Here is a 27,978-nt window from a genome sequence, read left to right as displayed (position 1 = left end):
GTGTGTAAAGGAGTGCAGCCTCAGTGGAGGAGGATAGGAAAAATGAAGGCCATCTCTCTAACTCTAAGGGTCTGCCCCCTTATCCATCCCAACAACCTTGGCCAATGTCTTCTGCAGCCTTGGTAGTCATGTTCTGTAATATTACTGTGCATTAATGCCCATTCACAGGGCCATATTAACCCATGGCCAGGCCCTTAGGCTTTCAGGTATTTGGGCCCCCTTTGGCACTTCAGTCTTTCACATCACTACAGCTGACAGCCTGACCCTGGTACAATAGGTACTAGACCACTGTACATAGCTCTATAACCATTTTCAGGGTCTCCTGATGAATTCCATTTATAATTTTTAAATTTTTTTTTTAAAAACAGTGCCCCTAGGCTTAAGCTTAGTCAACCTTATGAATAATACAAGCCAAGTCAAGTCAACCTTTATTAGGCATAAACATTTAGTAGGTGAAGACTCTGTACGGGAACCGTAGAGAGAATATAAACCTAAGTAATACACAGATATATGTATATGTGCACACCTACGTGTACACACAGATACAAACGTACAATACATTTTACATACAAACATGTAATATTTAAAAACAAAACAAAACAATCAGTTACTCTGCAGATACTGCCAAATATGTAATGTACTCAGTGATTACTTGCTACAGAAAGCTTGGCTCGATTCAAATTACTCAAATTTAGGAACTGTGCGACTGAGAGGGTTGTATGCTCTACATCACCTGCTAGAAGGAATTGAATTATAGCTTTCTCAGAACGCCCTGTTTTAGCATGGAGCAAGGGAGAGAGAAATTGCTGTCTTAGTGCTTGCCATCTGGGACAGTGCAACATAACGTGTGTGGATGTTTCTACTTCACCTAAGTTGCAGCTACATAAACGATCTTCCCAGGAGGCATTTCTAAATATGACATTATGAATAATACATCACTGCCCATCCGCCTACATAAAACCAGTATATGGTGTGCTGATTCTCCTTAAGCAAATCGCTACTGGGGACTGCTGTTTTCCAGTCTGAGCCACTGGAAAAATCGTTTGGCTCAAGCATCTAAAAATTGAACATTTGGATGTCAAATATTGAACCTCTGGGGAACACACAAGAGTGGACACAAGCTGCTCTGATTAGAACATCTTAGAAACCAAGCTGAGTGCACAGATCATTCACCGCACTGAAAAATGCACCGCATAGATGCCAATTTGGCATTTTTCCAGAGCAAAAAAATGAAAGATCATTTTAAGAGCCCAAAAGGTACCCTTATGCGGACAGCAGAAGTGGAAAAGCTTCCAGCAAAAATTTGCTCTTACTTACAGCCCAGCCCTAACCAACAGTCCAGTGCTGATGCAGCCAAAATGCAACCCTAAGGGAACAAACATTCCCTTACCTTGGGAATGCCTCTGTAATAACCAACTCCCCCACCACCACCCCATTGGCAAAGCTGCATGGGTGCTGGAAAGTTAGTTGGGATTGGGCTGTTAGTTACAGGCTTAAATTGTCACATGTCAGAAACCAGATTCTTAAGGCCATGTTTAACTGAACAGTCCTAATTCAGTTCTCCCAGATAAAGTACCTTATTCCACAAAATCATTGACGTGATCCAATCATACTTCTTTTCTAGCAGTTACTTCAGTGGAAAGCAATTTCTGGCTGGTAAGCTGGATTTCAAACAGTGCTGTAAGCAGGTTTCCCCCCTCCCCCCCCAAGAGATTTATCTCTAATAGCAGATGTCAAAACAGCCCTCTGGTATGCTACGATAACGTTTTGTTATGGCCTGAAAAAACCGTTTACTTGATCTGCTCAAGTCTGCTGTAAGGACAGCTTCAATGAGATTCCTAGAAATGCCCACTGCCATTCTAGATGGGAGTTACTGAGTATGTGGTCAGCAGCAAATAGCAGATCTCTCAACTATTCTTTGCTAACAATTCCCTGGAAAAGGTCACCTTATCTGTAGACTAGTCCATCCTAGCCTAGACCCGTATGAGTAGCACATACAGGCTCTACCACTCATACAGCCTTCTGCGGCAGTTTCCCCCCCCCCCTTCTCTCACATGGACTTCACATTCTGAGGCCTTACGGGCTTGCCATTTAAAGAGACAGTCCACAACAGGGCATTATCACAATTGGCCTGTTTGGGTGGAGAGGAGATAGATGGGAGACTCCCAAAGATGGGAGACTGCCTGGAAATCTCATGTGCACATCCTTGAATTCTGTGATGCAAGGAAGTTGGGTTATTTTCTGTTTACACCACATATCATGCACACGGCGTCCCCATTCAGAACAATCTCTGTATATTTCTCCCAATCTCAAGTTACCCTAAACGGCCAAAATGAAGGAGCCAATTAAAGGGTTATAGGTAGAGGTGTTTGTTTTCGGTAAGATAGGAATAACAGCTTAAATCTTACTGAACACTATGGGCTTTAAGGTAAATAACACCATTTTCAAAAATCTCTAATTATAGGGATGGCAACAAAAAGTCTTGTGACACCTTAAGAACTAAGCAATTTGCAGCACAGTCCTATGCCTCTGAATGCCAGGTGAAACACCTGCGGCCAGGTGTATGACAAAAGTATTATCTGAACTGGCTCATTGAGATAGTGCTTCCAAGCTAGACCTGAAGATCGCACTATGCGCAGTCCTAAAGCATTCCTTCCTTCTGTCACTCAAGTGCCCATACACCATGGTGACATAATCATGCATGATTTCAAACATAGAGGGCTCCATCAGGTGCTATTTCTAAATGGCCCCTGAATAGACACTTGGGAAGTGTAACCCTCTCTTTTGAAACAAGTGGGAAGGTTTGGTCCATACTGCCTGACAGCCCTGTTTCTCACCTGGTTAGGAATTACCACACCTTGTAAGAGCATGTCTTGCTCCATATTAGGACAGTAGGGCTTCTTTGCTTAAGCTATTTCTGCCCAACAACGCATGTACGTAACAGGGATCAAATGTGTACACCTGTGGGCTGGACAGAAATGGGTTAATGGAAGGGCAGGTTTCATCTGAACCACCAGTCCACACACACCAAATACTATTTTTAAAGTAGTATTTTGAACCACATGTAGAGATCCTGTTTGAACTGCCCCCCATGTGATTAACCAACAGAGCCCTGATGCTCTATGAGCATTACGCACAAGGTCACGGCATACATACATATCATGTAGGAGGAAGCAGAAAGTATCATCCAAACCAGCCCAAGTATTAACATTTTAGTAGGGAAAAGATAACATTCAGGGTAGAAGTTGACTATACTTACTAAATACTTATTTCCATCTTCCCATTTTAAAAAAACCAAACCTGTTCTGTCCCAAACCTGAGCAGAGGAAGATGATTATCTCATCATCTCAAGCTGGCAATGCTCATGATGACATGGACATTTCTCAGCCAGATAGATGGTCTTCCAAATTTTGGCCAAGGCACCAGCCTCACAGGGGCCTGTGCTTCATTCTCACTCTAAGAGGTGAAGGAGGGCCAAGCCAGTGAGTTCACATAGCAGCAGCAGCTGCTACTCACTGAGCAGCCTCAGAGATCTCTGCTTTTGACTTGGGAAAGTTAGAACAGACAAAAGAAAATATTTCTTTACTCAGCATGTGGTTGGTCTGTGGAACTCCTTGCCACAGGATGTGGTGATGGCATCTGGCCTGGACGCCTTTAAAAGGGGATTGGACAAGTTCCTGGAGGAAAAATCCATTACGGGTTACAAGCCATGATGTGTATGTGTAACCTCCTGGTTTTAGAAATGGGCTATATCAGAATGCCAGATGCAAGGGAGGGCACCAGGATGAGGTCTCTTGTTATCTGGTGTGCTCCCTGGGGCATTTGGTGGGCCGCTATGAGATACAGGAAGCTGGACTAGATGGGCCTATGGCCTGATCCAGTGGGGCTGTTCTTATGTTTGATGGTATAGGGCAAAGTGCCTAAGGCCAGGTGTTAAGGGGCAAGGTAAAATGTGCGAGGCCTAGAAATGCCATTTCCATATGGAATTTCTGCCTCTTGGGTAGAAGAGCCTCAAATGAAACTGACAACCATCATTCACCCAATGATTTTATCAAAACAGCAACCTTCCAAAACCAGAAACTAAAGCTGGAGCCCCAGCAACCTTCCAAAACCAGTAACTAAAGCTGCAGCTCCATACACACTTACCTGGGAGTGGGTTCCATTGAACTCCGTGGAACTTACTTCCAAGTAGACATGCACAGGTTTGGGCACTAAGGGAACCAGTACACTAGGTTTGAACCCATTGTGGTCAGCCAGCCAGAATATAGTCCACCAGCCATGTTGGCAACTCATGAGTAGGCTCTCTGGAAAGCTCTTGCTTTTGCTGTCTGCCTGACATTTCAGGAGATGCGTTCCTTGTCTATAAGACTTCTCAGTGCTAGAGACTTTGGATAGTGGCTGTTTGAAGAGCTTTATGTACAGCCCTGGGGGGGGGACATGATGGTTATAACTGTTACTGTACCTCTATCAGGGGCAGCCCATCGATTAGGGGAGGTGATATGGGTTGCATTGGCAGCAGATGGGGGGGTGAGAAGGTGGTAGATTCAGGATGCCCTTCAGTCTGAGTCTACCTTTGCTTCTACCTCCCTCCAGCTCGCTAGTGGTGTGATCAGCACTGATCAACTTTTTAAAAAAAGAGTGGAAAGTGAATTGTCCACCTCCTTACAATTTTTCATGGTGCAGTCTTCAAACGTCAAACTGCAGGACTTCTGGTTTGATTTATGGGAACTAGGCAAAGGAAGGAGCACCTTCATTCATACAGTCCTTTTAAATCAAATGTGGTCATTCTGCATAACTGCAATTGAGGAAACTGCATGAGAAACACGGTAAGGGACTGTTTTTATTTTTAATTGTGCACTGTTGCTGACCATGATATACACATTACTGAGATGCATTCAGAATTTGGTTTTGCTGAAAAAGTTGTGGACTTAGGTACAGTGACTAGCCACTTTGACAACAGCCACTGATCAGTTATGTCTTCAATGAATTCTATAGCTAGAGATATGGGTTTTTTTCTGATAAAAACACCGCATTTCGGTGTCTAAAATATTTTCCAGAAATTAAAATAGATTGCTTTTCCCATTAGAAACAATACTGTGGCTGCATGTGCTGGCACTGTATCACCTACCTAGTACACTTTTAAAGTGTTTAGAATTAATAAAAATGAGAACTTGGAATAAAAATATGTAACACCACTTTTTGCCTTTCAAATCTCAAAATCTGTGAAAAAAATAAAGCCATTTTCAAACACCCCTTTCTATAGCATTCCAGATCTATTTGCTATTTGGCAGGAATCCAAACCAACCAGGTTTTTCAAGCTGACATTTTGTGACTGTGCTGTGATTATTCTCAACAAGCAAGGGGATTACGCCTTTTGTAAACAGACTGTTTCAATGCTATTTCCCTTAAATTCTTATTCTATCTTCCTCTCAGTTGTTTTTGACCTTTAGGCATGTTAGTTTGTGCAAGACAGCCTCCTTTTCTTGTGTTCTGGTAAAGCAGAATATGTACCAGAAATCATAATGGGAACTTAGGCTGCAGTCCTATGCACATTTACCTGGGAGTAAGCCCCACTGAACGCCCGTGGGACTGATACATATGAGTAGATATACATAAGACTGAGCTGTCAGTTTGGCTTGATCAGGACATACTCCCAAGCAAAAAGGATCCTGTATGTGAATCTTCAACACAGAAATGCAGGCTTTTTACCCGAGTTGCATGACTCAGCTCCTAGGTTGGACATGAATCAATTGGGCTAAAGGCAGTTTCTAAAATGAGTCAAACCAGGGCTCAGGACATCCTTGGATAGGGACGCCTGCTTCTTTCTACAGTAAATCCCAGCGTGCAGAGGATGGATGTCAACTTCTTAGTCTGGTCAGCAACAGTTCGAACCTGCCTTCTCTCTGACATGTAACCTTTGCACACACAGGGAAACTTTGTGATGTGGGGTCAACATTATGCAGCACAAAATCAGCCTCAATTGCTGAGAAACAACAAGGACATTAGAAAGAAATATATTACACTGAAATTGAATGTTGTGCATGTTTATGCAACTTTCCAAGACACTGGAGAGTGCCATAATTCAGAACGTTTATCCTGCTTTACATCAGCTTATGGGACACACTGCCTCCGTCTTCAGCTATTTTCAACCATTGTGCCATGGCACATTGGTGTGCCGTGAAAGGTCCACTGGTTTGCTGTGAGAGCTTGGAGCACCGTGGTTGAAAGTGACCGAAAAACTCTTCAGGGTTCTGCAGTTCCGTTTTTAGGACAACTGTCTGTTGTAACGAATTGTCTGTCCCTCTTCCTCGGCCAGCACTAAGGAGAAGAGGGACAATTTATTACTACAGATAGTTGTCCTAAAAACAGTTGCAGAACCCAGAAGCACCTCCCAGAAGTCAGAAGTGACATCACAAGAGGTGAAGACCATAGAGGTTAGTCTGCTATAAGAAAAAAGTTATAAATTGCTGGTCTAAATAAAGGCACATCTAATGTGTGTTTGGTTTATAACAAAATATATTTATTAAATTTTTATTTCAACTTTTCTCCAAGTAACTTAGGACAAGGCACATGATCCAAAAGGTTCAACTTGGGTCTGTCTCCCTAACATGCTCTACACACACACACACACACACACACACACACACACACACACACAGTTCTCCAGTCATGCTCCCAAAATATGTATGCACTAAATAGCCCTCCAGACACCCAACATACACACAACATCGCCTCCCCCACATTACCTAATTGCTCAGCGTTCTCTGCTGGAGACAGTGGTGAGGCACTGTTGGTTCTTGCTACAAAAGCCTAACTTACAGGAGAGAATCTACTTCTTTCTTTCCTCCATGCTGTCTTAGTGGAGGGGGAAGGAAGGCGGTTTTTCTCCTAAGTTGTGGGCTTTTGAAGACCAATCTAAGAAACACCTTATTGTACATATTGTTACAGCGGCAAGAATATTGTTTGCGCAAAAATGGAAATCTATAGATGTGCCAACTAAAGAAGATTTACTAGATAAAATTTATGAAGTAGCAGAAATGGAAGTTTTAACAGAAAGAATGAAAGAGAGAGATTTAGCTAGAGTAAGAAAATATTGGAAGTTTTTTTATGATTGGGTAGATAAATTTAGTTAGATAAAATTGAGTGTTTCGTAAAGTCAATTTTTTATATTGATAAATATGCGAGCCTTTGTATTGATGATTATTGTGTTTTTTCTGTGTTAACTGAATGACGTATGTTGGAATCTGGGGCCAAACCTTATGTATAACCTGTGTTGTACCCTACTCAAAGTTAAACCTATTTCCTTTCCTGTATCTGTAATGAATAAATAAAATATATTTTAAAAAAAAAAAAAGGATAGGGGGAGAACTGGATACAGGGAGCCTCCATATTTGTGTTCTTGCATCTGTGGTTTCAGTTATCCATGGATGTGGGAGCTTGCTTAAACAAGCTGATTTTTGCCCTGGTAACTTTTAAAAATGATTTAATGGTTGCACAGGGCTGGGGGTGCACAAAACACCATGCCCTGCCCTGACATGCTCATTAAACTGTTTTAAACACTTACCACGGGCACCTTCTTTAAATAGGCTGCCTTTGGCAGCCGGAAAAGGAACAGGCAGTGAGGTCTTCCCGTTGACCTCACTGGTATTCTCTTTAACCATTCCAGTTGCTTAAGGAGAACACCACCTCCATCTGTTTAAGTAGCTGCAATGGTTAAACAAAACACTAGTGAGGTCAACAGGAAGACCTCACTGCTGTTTCTTTTCTGGCTGCCAAAGGCAGCTTGTTTAAAGAAGAAGGCGCCCTGGTAAGTGTTTAAAACAATGTAACAGGTGCACGGGATGCTGAGGGGGGCAGACATCTGCGGACCCAAAGTATTGGCAGGGGATCCTGGAACAGAACCCTCAGGAATACCAGGGCATGCCTTTATTTCCACAATCTAGCAGACAGGTATGGCTGGTGAGTTTTGCATGGCACATCTAATGGGGGAGAAACTACCTATCTCTTCCTCCTAGAGCAGGGGTGTCCAAAGTTTTTGGCAGGAGGGCCGCATCATCTCTCTGACACTGTGTCAGGGGGCCGGGGAAGAAAAGAATTAATTTACACTTAAAATTTGAATAAATTTACATAAGTTTACATAAATGAATATATTAAAGATGGACTTATATGAATGAATGAAGAACTTGCGATAGCTCAAGGCCTATAAAAGGCCTTGCACAAAGCAAGGCTGGCCTTTCATTTGCTGCCGCTACTGCATCACAGACGTGAAACAGCAAGCAAGCCCTCATCCCACAACTCACGCGAGAGGTCAAACAGTCACCCTCATGCTGAGATCAGTTGTGTCGGGCCAGAGGGGGCTCCAACAAATATCTGGAGGGCCAGAGGCTCATTGGAGACTGGGGGTTCCCTGAGGGCTGCACTGAGAGGCCTCGAGGGCTGCAAGTGGCCCCAGGGCCGGGGTTTGGGCACCCCTGTCCTAGAGAATGGGAGGAAGACAAGAGGAACTTTTCTTCCATGAGTTTTTGCTACACTTTTGGTGTAGGGGCAGGAGAACTTGCTGAAGCCTGCTTTTATCCTCTTCACAATGGTGAGAGGCTAAGATACGGCTGAGAATGACTGGCCCAATGTTATTGAGCAGGGATTTGAACCCAGGACTCCTAGTTATAGTCCAACACTCTAGGATTATACCACACTGCCTTTAAAATCGGAAGGTCTACTCTTCTTGGCAGAAATAGATATCCTGATGATCATCACTGGTCAAAGTTACGGTGTTACCAGGCAATGCTAGAAAAATGACATCTAGGCCCTTATAACAGGCCAAATCTTTCATAATGCTCTAGAGCAGTAAACAACTTTTCCTCAAGGACGTCTTTGTTAGTGTATCTAGGCAGGGCCAAAACTCGAACGCAGGTGTGAGCTACAGGGTACCACATTTCTGGGTTTTCTTTTCTTGAATCTTCAATAGTGAACGTGAAACTTTCCATCCCTTGAACAGGAATGCGAGTGCTTCCTGTGAGAAAAGCTGAGGGGACAAACATCAAAGAAGACACAATTAAATTAACAATTAAAAACAGTGGCAAATATTATGCATGTGGAGAAAGGGCTACTACGGGTTCAGATGGGCTTCAGTGTCCCCCTAAAGTTAATAGGAAGTGTTACTGCAGCTAAGAGGAAGTTGGCTACATCACTGCATGATAACAGCTGGAGTTTGAAGGGTTCTATACACACAGAACAACACTATAAAGACCCTTGTTGGGTCTAGAAAGCCCGCCTATGTAAACCACCTTGGGCATCTGAAAGAGTATTCTGAGAAGGAAAGATAGTACATAAATACAGTAATAAATAAATAATATCATAAAGCCCAAAAGACAAAAATTCTTGTTTGAGATACCACATTTCCTAGGAAGTCTTCTGTACCATGCCTTGTTCCCCATTTCACACTGTAACTAAGTACATGAGTGAAAGAATCACACATGCTTCCCAACTCCATCCTCTACTATTTCCATTGTGTCACGTTTCTAGATGGTTAGCACCGATCTTGCCGATGGTCCCTCGCCAAAGGCTTTTGGGTAAACATAGCACACATGGAATACAAAGATAGCTCATTTTATGGCCTGGTAACGTTGAAGAACAAGAAACAAAGAGCAAGAATCAATGGGTATTTTTCACTGTGGAGGGAAGTAGGAATTTGGGTTCTCCCAAGTATCTGTATTGGAATGAGGGCTTCTAACATGTTCATAAATGATCTCGAGTTGGGGAGGAGGAACGATGAAGTGGCCAGGCTTGTAGAAGGCGCCAGGCTACTTAGGGCAGTAAAAACCAAAGCAGATTGTGAAGTGTTCCAAAAGGACTTCTCCAAATTAAGTGAATGGGCAGCCAATGTGGTTCAATGTCTGCAAGAGTAAAGTGATATACGTTGAGGCAGAAGAAAGTGAACTTCACATATACACTGATGGGGTCTGGGATATTGGTAATGGACCAGGAAAGAGACCTTGGGGTTGTGGTGGCCTTGCTAAGACACAACAGATGTGTTTTGAGGCATTGTACAGGTGGGCTTACTTCAGGTTTGTGGGATCTATTTTTGGTTTTAACTAAAACCCCAAAAGAGTGGCTCAGGGGTAGGGTGGGTAGACAGACGTGCACTTAGAATGAAGGATCAGAATGCCTCTGTGGATGTGCTCATTTTCAGTACCAGAACTGAGCTCACAAGACTTGTGCACAAAAATCCACTCCTGGTTTTCCCCAAAGATTAGATTTCAGCAGTCTGATTCAGAGTGAGTGAAGACTTCTTTGTTATTATTAAAACTAGAAAGAGCTTGATCCTTTGCTAAAGATCTATCAACAGATCTTGATATAACTTCTGTCAACTCTGACACAATGGACAGAGTATGATATTTAGATGGGATAGGCCTGGATTCAAAAATCCCTGAAGTATCCTGGAGGTCCTCAGGCAAATCACTTGCTCTCAATCCAAACCATCTCACAGCACTGTTGTGATGATAAACTGGAATAATGCTTACGTACCTGGATCTGGCTGCTGCTAAACAACAGCACACTATTGCATTAATGATTCATTTTGTCTTTTAGAAAGAAATATTGATTACCAAGAAAATGCTTCTTCTTTTCTTCGGGAAGGTCATGAAACACGGTCCAAAAATTCTGGATGGTTTCATCTGATTTTTCATAACCGAAGTACACTGCATTCTGTCAGAGGATAAAAATAGCCCAGCTTGGTTAATCCTTCCATCTCTCTTTATATAAGACAACATTCATTGTCCAGCATTGTCCTCTTAAATATTTTGGTCATCCTGATGTCTCTATAGATGGAATCTGAGGGCTGCTAACGTGTTACACACTGGCAGCCTTGGGTTTTCCAACATGTTTACTAGTCAGAAAGCAGTACTCAATCCTAGTTACCTGTCGAGTATACTGATCGGAATTCAAGGGCACAGTGGAAGTGGAAGCAGAAATGTCTGAGGGATACAGTTGTGTGCATCACTGTGAAAGTGAATGTTTTGCAGCATTTTCCTGCAAGGTTCTTATGCTGTGTGGGGTCAAGCTCAAGGCATTTGCTGCCCCCAAACAGCTGCTCTACACAATCTGAGACGGGCACCCCAAAACCCCTTGCAGTGCTGTTGGGAACCCTGAGATGTGAATATCAGATCATACAGGGCTTCAGTATCTCCCATAACAATATAGCTGCTTTGTAAGGCTTTCATGGATAATGCTTATATAATTGAGTCACCCCTAAGGTCTTCAACCTTTTAAGTGTTTTTAATTTGTAGGCCCCTGTGTATATTATATTCAGCAGCTTTCATTAACATAATTTTTTTTCAAAATTTCCTTTTTTTTTACTTTTGCCTATAGCTGAATTATTATCAGTACCTCTTGCATACACAAATTATCATGCAACACCCAAGCAGCCACATGATAACAAGTACTGATGCTTTAAGAAGCAAAATAGTACAAATCTGGGATGCCGAACAAGATCCAGTGCCTGATGCTAGACACATCACCCCCCTCCCCCCCCCCAAAAAAAACCCACAGTTGCTGCATTCCTTCTCATACAATCCTTTTAGCCAAAGCAAGAAGCATCGGTCATGCCAGGAACTCCCAGCCTTCACTGTATTTCCTGTTTTCTTAAAAGGGACGATGTAAGGAAGGAGCAAGGTGAATGAAGTAGATCACTGATGCTCATGTGGTTTTTTTCAGGTAAGGGCAGTGCCATTCCAGTTGTACTCATGCACTTTCCTGTTGTGGTCCCTTTCAGTAACCATGCGAGGGAAGGAGTGAGGTAAGTGGGTAGAGAAATGGAAAAAATGAGCAGGAAGCAGATCAATGCAGCTTGGTCTATGGTGGGCTGGAGGGAGATGGTGGCAGACTCAGGGTGGAGGGAGCCTCAAGTCTGCTGCTCTTCCTACCACTGCATTATCTGCTTTATGGCTGGGCTGGCCCAGGCAGAGATTGGCAAAGGAGATATGCTAGAGCAGACATCGATTCCCTAAAGCAAAACTTCACCAAATGGTCTATCTAGGTCTGAGGAAATCCATGTTCTCATGTCCACAGCACCTTTTCTAGTTGCTCCCAGTCATATTTTGTATGTCCATGCAAGATGAGCTGGAGTTCAACAGGAAGGAAGATTCTCCACTTTGTTGGACAGCCTCTTACAAACCCAAGCTTGAACTTCTCAAACTGCTTCTCCACTGAGACATTGAAGATGTAATTCACATAAGCATCAACATATTCTTTTCTGTAAAGGCATCAAATCAGCATTTTATTTCATATATAACATTTGTAGATTGCTTTCCAAAGCACACAAAATGGTGCACGCATTAAAAATATGTTATTCTTCAAATACATACACCACTTTTACTGCAAGTTATGGAAGAAAGTGGCAATCAATATTAAAATATAAAAAAATAAAACCAATATATATAACAGCATAAAGTATACAACAAAAACAAAGAGGTAACAACAGCCAGGGGCACCTCAACCCAAACCAAATACAGACGGCAGTAAGTAGGGGGACCATCTGCTTTGTGTTCAACTGAGTGTGAAGCAGATTTTCACTTTGTGCTCACTCCAGCCTGAAGCAGATAATTTCTTGATTGAGGGAGCTGGTGGCAGACTTGGGGTGAAAGAGACCCCAAATCTGCTGTCTCCTTGGAACCCTCGCAATCTGCCATGGATGCAGCCACTTCTAACTGCTGCATGGATGGGCCGGCCTTGAAGGGATGATTGATGTGAAGGCAGGAGAGATACTCAGTTTCTCCTGAGCTGCCAATTCTTCCTTGTAAATGCCCTTACCTGACCAAACTGTTTAGCCCTCAGCTGGACTCCTTATTAATTCTGGCATCTGTCGGGGGGGGGGGGGAACATGACCTGAAAATGCTATTGTTGCCACCATACTGTCAGGCGAGAATCTGTCAAGCAAGATGCTCTTCCACCAATTCTTCACTGCAAAGCCCACCCTCCCACACACACACACAGAGGTAAGGGACCCTGTATTTTCTTTGCAATGGCAGTTCTATGCAAATGTAACTATAATTCAACATGAGAAAAAAAAATTATAACTTGCCTGTTCCACATAGAGACAAGAATGTCAGCACCATTTTCTTTTAATTCAACAAGAACTGTCGATTCTCCTTTTTTCTCCATTGTCTAAATGGGGGGAATAAGGGTACAATGCAAAAGTGACTATGGATCATTTAAGACACTGGACAGAAACACAGGGGGAAAGCAGATGATTGTTTACATGCCTGCATTCAGAACAACATAACCTACAAACACCACACTACAGGTATGCATACAGCAATAAGAAAATGGGGAATATTAAAAGGGTATCAATAACATCTCTTACTGTGAAATCCAAATAGCAACTTTCTAAAGCACTGTCGTATTTCTCATCCAGAATACTCTGAAGATTCCTAATGGGGAAGAAAGGCCCAGTGAATGACTCCAGTATTGTCATCTTAAAAGATATCTGCTTAGTTGTAATCCCAGTGGTTCCACCAGAACTTATTTCGGAATAAGTGTGCTTAAGACTTCAGCCTTAGATAGTAACCCACTAAGCCAGTGGGTCCCAATCTTTAGGAGTCCGTGGACCACTGAGCCAAACATTGGAATTGTCATGGACCAAATGCAAACCCCTCTATCCCCACCATACAAAAAAATACAATTAAATTTGGTAGCCCATGGGGGAGTGCTCGGTAAGATACTGGAAATGCCAGTTGCCGGAGGGCCCAGCCCCCGGCCACCCCGGCGGTCCAGGGGAAAGCATCTTGCCGAGTAAGTGCCCCTCAACAGACCACCAGAAAGGGCAAAGAATGGACCCTTTGGCAGCTGGTACCCCAGCAAGCACTGGTCGACCAGAGAGGGCAAAGAACAGACTAACTATAGCCACAGCCTACATTTCAGTGGTCCATGGGGGAGCGCTCACTTGGCAAGACACTGGAAGTGATCTAAGGTGATCTTTTTTTTTTTCCTGAGACCTCCCAGAGCACATCTCAGGGTCTCACTTGGGAACCACTACACTAAGCAGAAAAGTTAAGGGCCAGGTAAGTTATGCAGCTTATTCCATAAGCACATAGAAGGGACATTTCCTCTGGTATTTTATCTTTTTATAGTAGATGGTCATGAATCAAAATTATTATTTCATACCTTCCTTCAGTTGGAAAGAGTTCTTTGAAATCTTCCAGAGTCGGCTGAATATTTGCCAATTTCTTGAACAGAGCAAGAGGAAAAGGGAAGGCAGCTATTTTCATGTTATAGAGGGCCATACCGAACAGGGTCCCAATTAGAAAATAAACATCTTCCTGTACCTAATTTGAAAAATCCAATAGTCACATATTTTTTAAAGGCATTGATTAGCTACTTGAATAAAGTTTAGTTATAAAGTAAAGTTTAGTTATAAAGTAAATCATGCTACATTTCTATTAAAACAGTTAAAAAACAACATGCAATGTATTTATTGTGCATATGCAACATATGCAACAACATATTTATTGAGTTTTTTTAAATGTTTTTTTCTTCCAAACTGACAAGGTAGGGAATAAATTTTTAAAATACGTAAATTTACACCACCACTGAGTTATGGTCCTTTCTCATTGGCTGCCACTGTAGGTGAAGGCAACATGGGAAATACGAAAGACTGTGATGTTGGGATACATGTAAAGTCTACTAGACATTATGTAGTAGGAGCTTGACCAGTGATTATTTTTAGCAGTAGCCACAACTTTAGCACCACATTTAATTGGACTCCAAATGTCATCATGTTAGCTCCACTCCTAATGAAGAGCTCACTGTTTCAGTGCAAATCCTTCGCACGCACCCCAATTTGTCAGTGATACACAGGCATACAGCCTAAGCCAGAAAAGGTCATCCATCTTATGAAAAACATAAGCTAGGGCTGCCAATTATGAACGGAGACAGCTACTCTCAGCACCACACAATCCCCCTTATTAACACTAGCTTAGAGGGCCTCAAAGAAGTATAAGACAAGGATATGGACGATAAATCTCTCAACAGTGTCTCCCCATGGTTTGGAAAATGAAACCTGCACCAACAGGGGTAGTGTTCCTCTAAGTACCAAGGGCCAAGGATAAACAACTCAGGAAGGTTATTGCCTTTGTTTCAAGTGCCCAAAGGCATCAAGCTGATGACTCAGCTCATGAAACAGAATGCTTGGGCTGGGTGAGCCCTAAGATGATCCAGCAAGACTAGTATAAGACACTATAACTGCAGCATGGAAGCAGAGCTATTTTCACACATACCTGGCTGGAGAACCAAATCAGGTGAGACTCTTCACAGTGCCTGAATATCTGTCTTTCTGGAGCACACAGTTGCTTTGTGAGGACTGTGAAGAGCTCCTGGGCCAGTCCTCCATCATCAATACCAGGTTCTCCGTCAAAATGCACCTGAAGAAGCCAATAAAAACCAGTCAGATTTGAACCAATTTACGTGTATAGGTCATTCTAATCCAAAGGCAGAAATTAATATTTCCTTATGTGATTCAACAGCACTGACAGCTCTGTGTGACCAAGTCATTATTATGCCCATTGCATGGAAGAGAAACTGAGGCTGACAGACAGCAATTCACCCAAGGTCATCCAACAAGCTCATGATCGACATGGAAATGGTTTTTGACTCATCAAAATGACTTAAACTGCAATCCTAAACACAACTACTTGAGAGTAAACTCCACTGCACAAAATGGCACTTCTGAGTAAACAGGAATCAGATTGTACTATTAGTTCTATGTAAATCATGAGTCTAAATCTGACTCAAAATAAAGTTAATAAAGAGTTAACTCTTGTTAATAAAGAGTTAATTTACTTGTTAAGTAAATCGCACAATATTCAACGAGATTTACTCGCAAATACAACTGCAATCCTGAATATATTTGCTAGGAAGGAAGATCAGCAGAAATTCAACAAGACAGAGCACAAACCTATGCATATCTACTCAGAAGTAAGTCTGACTGCATTCAATGGGGCTTACTCCCAGAAAGGTGCATACAGGTTTGCTTCTTACTCCCAAGAAAATGTATTTAGGACTGGATTGCCAGTGTGCTGAGGATAGAAGTTGCCCACAGCTTCACCCTTACATATCAGTGGTTCTCAGAACTTCTAGCACTGGGCCCCACCTTTTAATATCATAATCTGTCAGGATCCACTGGAAGTGATATCATTAACCTGCAAATGATGTAATCAAGTGACATCATCAAGCAGGAAAATTTTTAACACCCTGCATACAACAAAATCAAATCAGGTTAATTAAGTAAATTAAAAGTTTACAATAAGTATAAGTTTCAAAAAACTATTTAAAAGAAAAAACCCTCCTAACCCTCCCAAGCAGTTATTCGTTTGAAAAAAAAAATTCCCCAAACATCCCAAAGGCTGCAATGCTATCAACACTTACCCAGGAGTACGGCCCACTGACTACCATTGTTGAAAGCATATCTTGTACATAGTAGCCTATTAAAAGTACAGGTCTATAACACTTTCCCAAATGCAATCACACACCATGGGAGCAACAAGTCTAATCTATTAAAAATAAAATACAGATTGAAATGAATGGGGACCAACCTGAAATTGGCTCACAAGCCATCTAGTGGGTCCTGACCCACAGTTTGAGAAATGCCGCTATACATGTTAACACAGAAATAAATCTTTTATCCAGGGGATGCCCTCCCAAGCAAGTCAAAATTTCTATACACTTATATACTTATACATGTATACACTTATACGCTTCCTTGTGTATAAGCCCCACTGAATTCAGTGGGCTCCAGAGTAAAAGTGCACAGGGGCAGCCACATTGCGCACGCAATGGGTGCACTGGGCACATGGTGTGTAGCCCCAGGTCCACACCATATTCATTCCACCAGAGCGATTTTGCCCATGGCTGTTTGCTGATGCTGATGCTTCTTTTCAGAGTGTGAGCCTGTTTGAGCCAGGAAGGCTGTCTTTGCATTTTTTGCCCATGAAAGGCTGCAATTCTAGCCACATTTTCCTGGGAGTAAGCCCCATTGAACACAACAGGACTTACTTCCAAGTAGATATGCCTAGGATTGTGCCCTAGGACTGCAATCCTATTCATGCTTTCCTGGGAGTAAGCCCCATTGAACACAATAGACTTGCTTCTGTGCAGTCATGCATAGATTGGGCTCTCACGCTGCAATCCTATGCATGCTTCCTGGGAGTAAGCCCCATTGACTATAAAAGGACTTACTTCTGAATAGTCATGCAGAGGCTTACTGAGAAGTAAGTCCCATTAGATCAACGGGGCTTACTCGCAGGAAAGCGTGCACAGGCCTCTGCAGGTCTACTCAGAAGTAAGTCCCACTAGATCAACGGGGCTTCCTCGCAGGAAAGCGTGCACAGGGTGGCAGCAGGCCTCTGCATAAACCTCTGCAGGTCTACTCAGATGTAAGTCCCATTAGCTCAACGGGGCTTACTCGCAGGAAAGCGCGCACGGGTCTGCAGCCTGTGCACAAGCCTCTGCAGGTCTACCCAGAAGTAAGTCCCACTAGATCAACGGGGCTTCCTCGCAGGAAAGCGTGCACAGGGTGGCAGCAGGCCTCTGCATAAACCTCTGCAGGTCTACTCAGATGTACGTCCCATTAGCTCAACGGGGCTTACTCGCAGGAAAGCGCGCACGGGTCTGCAGCCTGTGCACAAGCCTCTGCAGGTCTACTCAGAAGTAAGTCCCACTAGATCAACGGGGCTTCCTCGCAGGAAAGCGTGCACAGGGTGGCAGCAGGCCTCTGCATAAACCTCTGCAGGTCTACTCAGATGTAAGTCCCATTAGCTCAACGGGGCTTACTCGCAGGAAAGCGCGCACGGGGCTGCAGCCTGTGCACAAGCCTCTGCAGGTCTACTCAGAAGTAAGTCCCACTAGATCAACGGGGCTTCCTCGCAGGAAAGCGTGCACAGGGCTGCAGCCTTCCTCCGGAGCGCCCCCTCGGAGGTCCCTGCCGTGCCAGGACATTGCAAAGCGCCCGCGCCCGGGAGGGACTCGGCCAGCGGGAGGGACCTCCCCTTCCAGCCTCCGGAGGGCGTCTACGCGGGTAGCCCTGCCCAGGAAGCCGCCTCGCCAGGCAGCACTTCCCTTCCCTTCCGCTCCCCTCCCTCCGTGCCCGCGCGGTGCCCTTGGCGCGGCTGCGGACGATGCTGGCGCGGCGGCTGCGGCTCCTGCCTGGCTCCCTGCAGCGGGCGCTCTGCGCAGCCGAGACTGGCGAGGGGGCGGCCAGGCCGGCCCCGCGCCCGCAGCCCCCTCTCGAGCCCGCCCTACTGGGCATCCTGGTGTGCCCGCTGTCCAAGAAGCCGCTCAGGTGAGCCGCGCGCTGGCACGGGAGCTCAGCCCGCTTGGGGGGTGGGAGAGCTGCAGGAGGCCCCAGCCCTCCCACCAAGCCGCTGCTGGGGGGTTGCCAAACCAGCAAGGAAGAGCATGCCCACACTCGCTTGGAGTGACTGGGCACAATTGGCCGAGGTGTGCCTACTCAGAAGTAAGGCCCGTTGTATTCAGTAGGGCTTACTCCCAGGAAAGCATTGCAGCCCCAGGGAACAAGCCTGTGCACGTCTACCCAGAAGTTTCACTGAACTCTGTAGGACCTTCACCCAGGAAAGTGTGGATAGGATCAGGGCACAAGCCTAAGCAGGTCTACTCAGAAGTAAGTCCCACTTTGTTAAGTGGGGCTTACTCCCGGGAAAGCGTGCATTGGATTGCAACCAGAGCATGTTTCTGGTGTCTTCCTTGCCAGGCTTCTCCTGGGACACTTTCTTTTACATTTCACCTCCAGAGCTCTTTCCCCTCCTACCTGCTTTCTAATTATCCTTCTCTTCCAAAACCCCCCTAGTGGCTAATATCTTAATACTAACCCGGCAGAGCACTTTCTCTCCCAAGACCCATTTTCACACTTTTATTGTCCTCCTTCTTCCCCTACACCCCTCCTTTTCTTCTCTGTCTCCTTGTTCCTTTCTTTTTCTCTACCCAGTTTTATCACTTCCTTCACCACCATGAATATCTCTGCCTATATCGTGCATTAAACTAGTGATTCCCAAACTGGGACCCTTGGCTCCCCAGGGAGCTGCAGAAACCAGCCAGCAATTCTTGCCATGGAATTCTTGCAAAAAAAAAAGTTACCCTATACATTGTAAAGGATTGTAGCACTAATGGGGAACTGCAGCCAATAGCCCAGTAGGTCAAGGGAGCCACCAGTCAAAAAAGTTTGGGAACCATGCATTAAACACACCAGTGGGGTCTGTAGTATGCGCTTTGCATGTTTTAGTTGAACTCCCTACACAGTACAAAGTAATGTACATTGATACTTAGCACAATATTTAGTATTTTTCTAACAAAGCAGCAATCCTATACACCTGAGGTTCTCAAGCTAGGGTGTCGCAATGCTGCAGCATGAGGTCCTCAGCCTCTTGCCCCTTAGGGGAAGAGGGAAGGCAGTAACGTGATTCCCAGGATCACACCACTGCTGGGGGCAGAGGGTTTTTTTTTTAAACATTTCCTACCTGCTGCTGAGGTCTGGGGGATGCAGGGAGCCTAGTGGAGTCCTATGCAGGGCTCCCCATGGCTTGTAAACAGTAAAATAAAATTCATCGCAACCCACTTCTGGTTTCACGATTGCAACATGGAAGCAGGTCACGATCCCATTTCCTCAGTGTTTTGAGGTACTACATTCTTACAGTGCATAACATATTTTGACTGCCTTTTTGTCCAAAAGTGCCAGATTACATTGCTATCAATATGCATAAAATCAGCTTTATCTGATCAATAGCTCCTGCTCATACCATCTCATTATACTGGATATATATAATCTCATATGTTATATCATCTCTTGCATATATCAAGAATCCCTCTCCAGTCAATAACTTGGTCAGTGGCCTTGAACAAGCTGCGGTCTCTGAACCTCAGCTGCCCATCTGTAAAACTGTTGTCTTAAGGCCTGATCACAGGAATGATCACAGTAACGATGGTAAAAGTATTAACAAACCAGTTGTTTTCAATGTGGCATAAAGAATGACAATCAAATATGTCAAATAAGTTTTCTTGAAAGATGGCCATTAGCACCAAGGCTCACTTTTTAGAATGAGTATCTGTCGGGACCCACTGGAAATGATGTCATGACCAGAAGTGACATCATCAAGTAGGAACATTTTTAACAATCTTAGGCTGCAATCCTACTCACGCTTACCCAGGAGTAAGTCCCATTGACTATCACTGTTAAAGAATATACATAGTAGCTTTTTAAAAGTATGGGTCTGTAACATTTCTCCAAATGCAGTCACATACCATGGTAGCATCAAGTCTAATATATTAAAAATAAAATATTGAAAGGACTGGGAACCCACCTCAAATTGGCTCCCGACCCACAGTTTGAGAAACACTGCTGTAGAGAATGTTGGGCATATTCTAGAATGTACACACAGTTGCCATGAATGTACTTGGCAACCGTGGGGCCCAGCGGATTTGGCTGTTGCTCCACATGGTTAAGAGCTCGCAAGAAAACCCTCTTCAATGGACAGTGGTTTTGTGGGCACATGTTTGTGGATTGCTTAACAGATATAGAAAAGATTCCCTGAAAGTAAGAAATATGCAAACTACAGATACACTAGAAAGGGTTTGCCTTTCTAATATTAATACCTGCTCTTTCTGTCACTACTTCATGTTGCTGTTAAGAATGTGAGCTATTCCCAGTTCAAAATATCATCTTGGGTACAATTTTAGTTGTAAGGATTTCTGGTATATAAGAGATGAAGTACTTGAAAAATTCTGAAGTGTTGTATCAGTTCTAGGTTTTTATAGTTGCTTTCGTTGGAATTTTTAACAACAAAAGCAGTAAATCCAACTTAGGCCCGAATCCTAACCCACTTTCCAGCACTGGCATAGCTGTGCCAATGGGACATGTGCTGCATCCTGCAGTTGGGTGGCACTCATGGAGGCCTCCTCAAAGAAAGGGATTGTTTGTTGCGTTACCTTGGAGCTGCTTTGCCCTTATGTCAATGCTGGAAAGTGGGTTAGGATTGCGCCCTAACTTAAGCATCATATCCAACCTTTCTGACCCCATTACGGTTGCTCAAGGTAGTAACCATCAAATAAAAGAAATAACAATTACGAAATTTAACAAGAAAATTCCACTTCTGACAATACTTGCTGTCTTTACTAGGTATGAAGAATCCACCAATGAATTAATTAACGAAGAGCTGGGCATCGCGTATCCCGTTGTGGATGGCATCCCTAATATGATACCCCAGGCCGCAAGGATGATGGGCAAAGAGAAGCAAGAGAAGGACTCAGAGCAGACATAAAGAAACATCTACTCAAAAGAGTGAAGAACAAACATTAGGGAAGAAAAATGTTTCTGTCACTACCTACAATGACTGTTCTTGTTCCACTCTTGTCTTTGGCTGGTCTGTTTTATTCCGCCAGTGTGGATGAAAACTTTCCCCAGGGCTGTACCAGTACAACCAGCCTCTGTTTCTACAGCCTCCTGCTTCCAGTTACGATCCCAGTTTATGTGTTTTTCCACCTTTGGACTTGGATGGGCCTTAAACTCTTCCGCCACAACTAAATTAGGCTGATATGCGCAGGGTGGTGAGCATGGAATAAAGAATGGAGTGATGCTTCCTTTACCCACCCTGTAAATTCTACCAACAGTGGATTGCCTTTTTCTGTAGCGTCAGTGCCATCGGTTGAAAAAGAGCACAGGGACTGCCAGGCAGGGGACTTTGCAAATGAAAGTGTGTATCATTGCGTGCAACTTGCTGTCAGTTCTTCCTTCATAGTTGATTCTCTTCTATCCCACTCCATCTAATTTTCCCAAAGAGGCTCTTGTTCCTTTTAATTTAAAGCTCCAACTTGGGCACATTCACAAAGTCACTGATGCAAACTTTACAGAAGGTCTGCCTAGACATTTCTGCTTTGAGAGCAAAGTTGGAAATACATGATAGAATGCAACATTCTACAACATTCATGCAACACTGCATGATACATGCAACTCCTTATCAGCACTTTGCCTTGTAAAACACAGGCAGGGCAGCTGGTGCATGTTCGCCCCCACTCACATCAGAGAGGGACTATTCTAGGATGCTATTGTAAGGGAAGGAGATGGAGCCAAATGCACATATATAACCCAGCTATTTTCCCCCAAACACGCCCTAAGTAGGGCGTGTTTGGGTACATGGGCAAATACCTACTTGCAACAATTTATTACAAAAGGCACTATACGCTCAGAACATTGATTGCTACATAGAAGAGATTTTTATGTAGAAATTTAGAAACTTGTAAATTACCCCTGGATGTTCCAGGTTATTGGCTCATTTAACAAAGGTGGTGATGGTGGTGGCTCAAGGTGGTGGGCCATGGGCAGATCTCTGAGCTTCCTCCTTTGACTAAGATATACTGTTCTGCAGCTACACTATGCGCAGAAAAGTTGGAATTAATACTTTGCTGTTAAAATAGTAAGCATAGAATAAAAATGGCATTGAATAGTGAATTTTTTAAAGTCTCTGTTTTATGTATAATAAATAGAGATAAGGGAGCAGGTTACCCACTACTGGAATGTGGTTGTTTAGTGATAGCTGTTAAGTGGGAACAACTTTGTCCCGTCAGTGAAAAGCAAGATAGCCATAAAGGTCACCAGTTAACCACAGTGGGCTGGTAAAGTCAGTAGCTGCTGTACTCCCAGATAAAAGCTAGATGAGACTCCAGTCTTGAGAAAGTTTGCTCTGCATTGGTCATTTTGAAATGAATGGTAATAAATAAAGTGCAGCTATTATGTTCCACTAATTTCGGTGTGTGACTAACTTTCTCTGGATTCTTAAAGGCTAGCAAGCTGATTGCGGCATCATGAATTGTGAACACTTATACCCCAATGAATCTATTAGCCTTTATGCGCTGGAAGACTTCTTGTTTTTGCTAGGTGTGTTCAGTGTCTGGGTGGGTTATGGCCTAGTTATGTGCGCCACACTGAATTCAATAATGGAAGAAAAATAGAACACATTTTTAAAAAATGCATTAACACATTTGTGCCCAGCGCATAGGTGTACACATTTGATCCCTGTTGTGTATATGCAGTGTTGGGCAGAAATGGCTTAATAGCTGCTTCTTCAGACCTTTGAACATGCAGTGTGCTCCCACTGTCTCTGGTAATTTGTCTGAGCAAAAGTACCAAACCACATGGATACATCTTGCACATACTTGAAACTATTTTCTTGGATTGTGGCAGCTGCGAATGTGCTGCTATGAAACTGGGAAGTGGTCTAGTCTGTCTCAAGTCCCATACTGTATTCTCAGCACAAATGAAGAGGAAATTAGACAGGTAAAAGCTATTTCCAGGGGCCCACAGCCAAAGCTGCAATGGTTGTCTCTCGCATGATAAAACACTAGCTCCACTGCTTCTCAACCGAGCATCTATCAGTTCATGCATATAGGACTTTTTGCTGTTTAATTGCACCATGTTTCACTTGAAGTCGGCCTAAGGCTGACATAGGTCATAACTTCATTAGAAATTTTTTTCTTTTTACCTTTATTCGCTGACGAAACTGGTTTAGTGTTGCATTCTGTATGCACCTCCAGGTATCATTCACCAGATGTTGCCTCCGCACATGTAGTTCATTGCGCATACCAACGAATTGCTGCAAAAGTCACAGGTGTCATATTACAGACTTTTCAGTTTGTTTCGCAATCTTGCTAAACATCTTTGGCAGTACCTACCATGTTGTATGCAAAATGCTGAAACAAGCAGTTGATGTCATGTACCATAATTTTATCTTCCATCTCAAAGATGCAACTGAATGCAGTGAGTTCTCCTAAAACCAACTGAAAGAACAACAACAAAAAGTCATCTTCAACATGAGAAAATGTGTTTTAAAATCAGGGTCGGCAAGTTAACAGTGTAGACGTGGATAAATGGCAATCCACAGCTGTGATGCAGATGTTTTTATTGTGTGTAACTAATGCATATTGGCCATTGATTGTTAGAAAATAATGCCTGCTATTCCCTTACCCCATCCTACCACCCCTCAGAATGCTGTGGGCGAAAGCCAGAGAATGTGTGAAGTTGAAAAATGGCATGGAAGGGCGAGAGGCTGGCCAGCTTTATGAAGGACTGGAGTGAAGAGAGAATTAGGCCAGTTTAACACACACAAGCTATAAGTTAGCAGCTCCCTCTTTGAGGAGATGCTCCTTGAATGTGAGCGGGGAGATGGACGGACAGCACAACATTTCAGACAATTAGCAGGGAAGCCTCTAAAAACCTAGGAGTACTTCCTCAAGGCTATGGAGACGGGGAAAGCAGCAGGCACTGCTTTCCTAAGGGTGTGCCAGCTCAAGAGTGGGAATTTCTAGTCCAAGATAATGTGTGGGTGATGTTTGTGGCCCCTTCAAGCAGACCAACGCCAAGAGATAAAAAGGCCAGCTTGCGAAAGCCAGCTGCCAGCTCTGGACAGGGTAGGTTTGCACTGGCTGGGGCAGGCCATGGGGAAAGGGTGGTGGGATGGCAGAACAGAAGTGGGGAGGGAGTGTTTTGGAGCAGGGATGGCTGGGACTTAACATGCGGTAAGGAGAAAAATATGCCTTTACCCTGAGTTGACCTCCTGCCTGCACCTAGTCTACGCTGGATACAGTGCAGGCCCAGATTTCTCTTTCAGTGTCATGTCTTAAGGCAACCCCATTTGTTGAAGGAAATGGTTACCTTCAGTGTACTGTAATACAGTGCTGAGTTAGTGCAGTTGATGGCAGTCCCTGATGGATGAACTATGGATGTACATGTGTGTGGGAGCAGGTGACACGGGAGGCATCATTGTGTCACCTGGCCCCAGGTACTTGCCCCCCAGTTGTGCTACTGGTGTGCCATAAAAGCCAGCCTGCCGAAATTAGAGACTTCACTTTCATATTATCGATCTACAATGATACTAATTAAACAATACTAAACAAGGTAACTAATAATAAAATAGAACAAGTATTACTAGCTGAGCCGTGAATAATCGCTGTTTTGCTTCCAACTGTTCAGATATTGAATAAAATAGAAGAAAAAGTGTTAGTTGCATATTTTGTAGTGAAGTGTCCTAAATTGGAATTCGCTTAAATAAATGTTTTGTAAAACAACATATATAGGGTGGTGGTTCAGAAACATTTTTGCACTGGGACCCACTTTTATAACGACATTCTGTCAGGACCCATCTTACAGTTGCAGTTGGCATCCTTCAGTCTTGGAAGACTATGGTATCGCGCTCTGAATGGTGGTTCTGGAACAGAGTGTCCTCTCCAGTGCGCGAAGCCTGGGTAATGTAGATATGGAGGATAGACTGTTTCCCATGCAGCAAATCCCCCCTCTCCATGTCGCTGAAATGGTCCAATGGAAAGGCAGAGGCCAATACGGTTGGTTCCAGCGGTGTCACAGGAGTTGCCAGAACGTGACTGAGTTCAGCCATGAACTGCCTCAGGGACTCCGGCTCTGGATTTTGCCTCGAGGTTGACTCCTGAAGCCTTTTCCATAACTGGATGTAGCCACAAGGCAGTGGAGGTTTGGGATCAGAGTTTTCCTTCTCTCAGATGAGCTGCCTTCCCAGGCTAAGGAGTCCCATCTACCTGGTGGCTGTTTAGTCGCCTCTTATGACAAGTACAGCCAAACTGAGGGCCTATTCTTATCCCCAGCCCCCAGGGGATAGTGTTAATTACCTTACACAGAAATAAGCCCATTGTGTTCAGTAAGACTTAAGATGCAATTTTATTCACTGGAAACAAACACTTCTAGCCATAAATGGACCCATCTAGCGTTATGAGAACAACAATAACAAAGCTGCTCAAGCCTCTGTTTTTATCCGTTTTACGACACCACCTTCTGGAGTGTTTGTTGAGCTTCACATTCATCATTCTTGTGTTCCTCTTTGCCTGGCCTTTGATAAGAGCCATGGCTTGGCTACTTACAAGTAAATGCACATGTGTGGCTCAGTTTCACTTTCCGTAAAGCTCAATACATTTTCCTTGTCAGCTTGAATGGGGGATTCCTGCTGAAGAGTTTGTCGGGGCCTGCAGTCAGATCAAAACCATTCTGGTGGCATTACATTCCCCTTGGCCTGCCCGTCAAAGTGGACTGAGACACGCTCACCTGCTTGTGAGTAAATGCACATGTGCTGCTCCTTTCAGTGACCATAGGGCTCAATACATTTTCCTTGTTGGTTATCAGCTTGTCAGAGTTGCGACCCAAAAATCGGGTTGCCACTGGTGGGTCCCAAATCACAGTTTGGGAACCACTGATATAGGGTGTTATAGAAAACAGTGACATATTATTTAGGATAATAAATTTTAATTTATTTGCATAAAGTCAGGTATTACATTTTTGCCCAAGCAGCAAACAGCTTCAACCTGAGTGTGTCAAAACCAGGAAAACAGCTATATTTCTGTTCCAAATTCCCAAGTAACCACAGGGGCATGCAGAATTTATGCATTGACTGGAGAGTTCCAGGAGCACATGAGGACTGCCCTCTTTCAACTTTTGTCACAGTTTGTGATCTATTGTGGGAAATGGTTCCACACTCCTACTAACACATGGTCCTCATCATTTCAGCAGACTGTATATATTCCAGTATGTTGATCATCTGATTGGTGAAGCCCTCCACCCCATACTGGAAATGGGACTCTGTTTCAATAGTTGCACCATTTTGACAATTTCTGATGGGTTGTGAAGACCCAGGACTCACTACCAGCTTCTGCTCTTGACGCCGCCCAAGCCTCTGCTTGGCTGTCTTTGGCCAACTCTGGGCCTCGTTGCATCGTTCTTTCATTGCTCTGGTTGGTGTGAGGCCCTGGACTGATAGCTGGGTGCCACTTTCACTGATGAGCGACGAAAACACAATGCAGTGAGGCCCGAGTGAGACAAAGATAGTTGAGCAGAGGCTCAGGCAGTGAGCAGCTGATGGTGAATCCCGGGCCTCACACCAGTTGCGATATGTGGGTCTTGGTAGATTGTCATTTCAAAAACTGGGTTGTGGTGCCAAAAAGTTTGAGTAGCACTATGCTGTGCAATCTGGCTGCAAGTTATATAAAGGAACATTGCATGACCCAGAGCTCACATTCATTGTTAGACAGATGTAATATTTCCAAGAACTCTAACTGAAATTCAAACCTTAAAATTGCAAGTACCATGCTTAAATTTTATACTTACTACAATACAACTTTGTCCCACTGTAATATTGGGAACTGTCCACAGTTTTTTCACTTCTGGGACATAGAAGTTATTTTCCTGGATTCTGAAACCAGTCCTGAGATTTACCTGCATTGATAAACAGGACAAATAAGCGAATTAAACAAGCAGAGGTGGGGATGACAAGATACTGGCATTCACAACAATGCAAGGCCACGTCTAAACTACAGCCTTAACAATCATCCCTCATCCCCAGGAGCCTAGTTCAGATAACTAGGGATCTCCAGAATAAAATTTTCTGTACAACAGGACATGCCATTGACCACACCTTCTCCCTGGTGACGCATTTCTTAGCATCAGTCTATATGCAGAGGCATCTTGAAACTACTTGGGCATAGCAGTCAGGGCCAATCCCATTTAGGCAACAAGAGTGGCATGCCTTACCTATAGCTGGGACAGGGCACAGCAGGGCATTATGTCTTGTTAATTTGATGAGTTGCCAGGCTTGTTTGAAGCATGAGTTAGAAAACTCATGCTTTATGCACCTCCTAGGCCAGTGGTTCCCCAACCACTAAGGCCTAGGCCAGTGGCAAGCCGCAGAACCCAGCCAGGGGAGCCACAGAATCCTCACAAAAAACTTGCCACCCTATACAAGGTATAGGATTGTAGCCCTAATGGAGAGCCATGACCAATGGCCCAGTAGAGCAAGGGAATCGCCAGTTGAAAAAGTTTGGGAACCACAAGGCTAGGCTGACTACTCAGGCTGAATCAGCTGACTACATCCAGCCCAACACTGCCACCTAGGGCAGGGGTCTCCAAAC

At 43.9% G+C, this 27,978-nt stretch overlaps 4 protein-coding genes across 5 annotated transcripts in view; 2 read left to right on the top strand and 2 right to left on the bottom strand.

Moving 5' to 3' along the window:
* Window positions 1-1,648, bottom strand: part of LOC136655340 (probable E3 ubiquitin-protein ligase HERC3) — a 73,736-nt gene extending 72,088 nt beyond the window's left edge. The window contains exon 1 of the mRNA XM_066631706.1: window positions 1,577-1,648. The gene's annotated coding sequence lies outside the window, so the exon portion shown is untranslated. The remainder of the gene's footprint in view (window positions 1-1,576) is intronic.
* Window positions 1,649-8,534: 6,886 nt separating this feature from the next.
* Window positions 8,535-27,978, bottom strand: part of LOC136655343 (E3 ISG15--protein ligase HERC5-like) — a 34,583-nt gene continuing 15,139 nt past the window's right edge. For both annotated transcript variants that reach the window (XM_066631713.1, XM_066631714.1), the window contains exons 14-23: window positions 27,179-27,286; window positions 23,728-23,832; window positions 23,538-23,648; window positions 15,273-15,416; window positions 14,161-14,321; window positions 13,361-13,427; window positions 13,079-13,161; window positions 12,070-12,250; window positions 10,605-10,704; window positions 8,535-9,022 (exon numbers count right to left, since the gene is read on the bottom strand). In XM_066631713.1, the coding sequence (XP_066487810.1) occupies window positions 8,808-9,022; window positions 10,605-10,704; window positions 12,070-12,250; window positions 13,079-13,161; window positions 13,361-13,427; window positions 14,161-14,321; window positions 15,273-15,416; window positions 23,538-23,648; window positions 23,728-23,832; window positions 27,179-27,286 (1,275 nt within the window). In that variant the 3' untranslated portion in view covers window positions 8,535-8,807. The remainder of the gene's footprint in view (window positions 9,023-10,604; window positions 10,705-12,069; window positions 12,251-13,078; window positions 13,162-13,360; window positions 13,428-14,160; window positions 14,322-15,272; window positions 15,417-23,537; window positions 23,649-23,727; window positions 23,833-27,178; window positions 27,287-27,978) is intronic.
* PYURF (PIGY upstream open reading frame) lies at window positions 18,144-21,320 on the top strand. The gene is made up of 2 exons (XM_066631715.1): window positions 18,144-18,331; window positions 21,179-21,320. The coding sequence occupies exons 1-2, from the start codon at window positions 18,168-18,170 to the stop codon at window positions 21,318-21,320; spliced, it is 306 nt and encodes a 101-aa protein (XP_066487812.1). The 5' UTR covers window positions 18,144-18,167.
* On the top strand, window positions 21,368-22,800 carry PIGY (phosphatidylinositol glycan anchor biosynthesis class Y). The gene has a single exon (XM_066631717.1). The coding sequence runs from the start codon at window positions 21,368-21,370 to the stop codon at window positions 21,581-21,583; it is 216 nt and encodes a 71-aa protein (XP_066487814.1). The 3' UTR covers window positions 21,584-22,800.

Source organism: Tiliqua scincoides, chromosome 6 (genome assembly GCF_035046505.1).
Source record: "Tiliqua scincoides isolate rTilSci1 chromosome 6, rTilSci1.hap2, whole genome shotgun sequence".
NCBI classification, from domain to species: domain Eukaryota; kingdom Metazoa; phylum Chordata; class Lepidosauria; order Squamata; family Scincidae; genus Tiliqua; species Tiliqua scincoides.
The sequence above is the reverse complement of the archived record's forward strand: the minus strand, read 5'-3'. Positions and strand labels throughout refer to the sequence as shown.